The sequence below is a fragment of the Peromyscus maniculatus genome, chromosome 1 (assembly GCF_049852395.1).
Source record: "Peromyscus maniculatus bairdii isolate BWxNUB_F1_BW_parent chromosome 1, HU_Pman_BW_mat_3.1, whole genome shotgun sequence".
NCBI classification, from domain to species: domain Eukaryota; kingdom Metazoa; phylum Chordata; class Mammalia; order Rodentia; family Cricetidae; genus Peromyscus; species Peromyscus maniculatus.
In genome coordinates this window covers 165,548,984-165,550,520 of record NC_134852.1, presented here as the reverse complement: position 1 = coordinate 165,550,520, position 1,537 = coordinate 165,548,984, and the positions used below count along the sequence as shown (strand labels likewise).

The 1,537-nt window shown below is 36.0% G+C and overlaps 1 protein-coding gene across 1 annotated transcript; it reads right to left on the bottom strand.

The window, feature by feature from the left end:
* Nucleotides 1–328: 328 nt before the first annotated feature.
* On the bottom strand, nt 329–1,189 carry LOC121826866 (olfactory receptor 5B12-like). The gene has a single exon (XM_042270634.2). It carries the CDS (start codon nt 1,187–1,189, stop codon nt 329–331), a length of 861 nt encoding a protein of 286 aa, XP_042126568.2.
* Between the last annotated feature and the right edge of the window lie 348 nt (nt 1,190–1,537).

Genomic DNA, 1,537 nt, shown 5'->3' with positions numbered 1-1,537 from the left:
TTAATATTAAAATGCTTTATTTCAGTAATAAGATATCCAAAATTATCTGTGCCTAGTCAGAATAAAAAAAGAAGGAATAGAAAATTTTCATATATTAAATATCTATTAAGAGAAATTAAAGTAAAAATAATTTTAACAAATATATATATATATATGTGTGTGTGTGTGTGTGTGTGTGTGTGTGTGTGTGTGTGTGTGTGTGTGTAAACATCTATTTGAAGTTTTATATAATTTTCAAGGACTTATACTTAATTGACTAACTGTAGCAAAGACAGTGCTTTTACCAAAACCTTCTTGAAGGCATTCTTGACCTCTTTGTTCCTCAGGCTTAGACAAGAGGGTTTAGCATGGGAATGATCATTGTGTAGAACACAGAGGCTACCTTGTCAGTGTCCATGGAGTGACTTGTACTGGGTCGTAAGTACATGAAGATTATTGTACCATAGAATATGGAAACAGTGGTGAGGTGGGATGCACAGGTGGAAATGGCCTTCTTCCGGCCCTCAGCAGAACGCATCCTCAGTATTGCAACAAAGATAAGTAGGTAGGAGCTTATGATAACCAATAGAGTTAAAGTAGTATTGAACCCTGCCAGCATAAAAAGAATAATTTCATTATTATATATATCAGAACAAGAAATAGCCAGCAATGGGGGAATATCACAGAAAAAATGGTTAATCACATTGGAATGACAGAAGGAGAGGTGGAAAGTGAAGAAAACATGGATGGAAGATTGTAAGAGTCCACTGATGTAACAACCAGCAACAAGCAGGGCACATTTTGTAGTTGTCATGATGGTAGAGTAATGCAAGGGTTTACATACTGCTACAAAACGGTCAAAAGCCATTGAGGCAAGCAGGAAAGCTTCAATAATTGCAAAGGCTATGAAGAAGAACATTTGGGCAGCACATTCATTGTACATGATCTTGTGTTCTGTGAGAAATCCTTCTATTACCTTGGGAGTGACAGCTGAGGCATAAACACAGTCTACCAGTGAGAGGTTACTGAGAAAAATGTACATGGGAGTGTGAAGTCGAGAATCCAGGAGAATCAACGTAATCATCCCAAGGTTCCAGAGCAGTGTGGTCAAATAAATAAGAGTGAAGATGATAAATAAAGGGACTTGCAACTCTGGGGCATCTGTTAACCCCAAAAGAATAAACTGAGTCATCTCTGAAGTATTCTGCATCTGTGTTATGTGGGAATTATGATAGGCTCCTAGAATGAAAGGAGGAAGCGAAAAATTATTCTACATAGAACTTACGATGAAATTTTACATATGACCAAGTTCTCTAACTAAAATGTGAGCATCATCTAGCATGAAGGAGCCTACACTGGATAGAAATCAGCTGAATTAAGTCACTTATCTGGGATTAGTACAAATGGCGACTGTTACTTCTTCACTATTAATAGAGTTTTTAATTATAAAACTAGGGTTTCTTATAGTTTCCTGGTATAAGATAGTATTTATATTAGTAACCCTGAAATGACTGATTTGCTATTTGCTACAACTTACAAACTTACTTGTCTATAATAT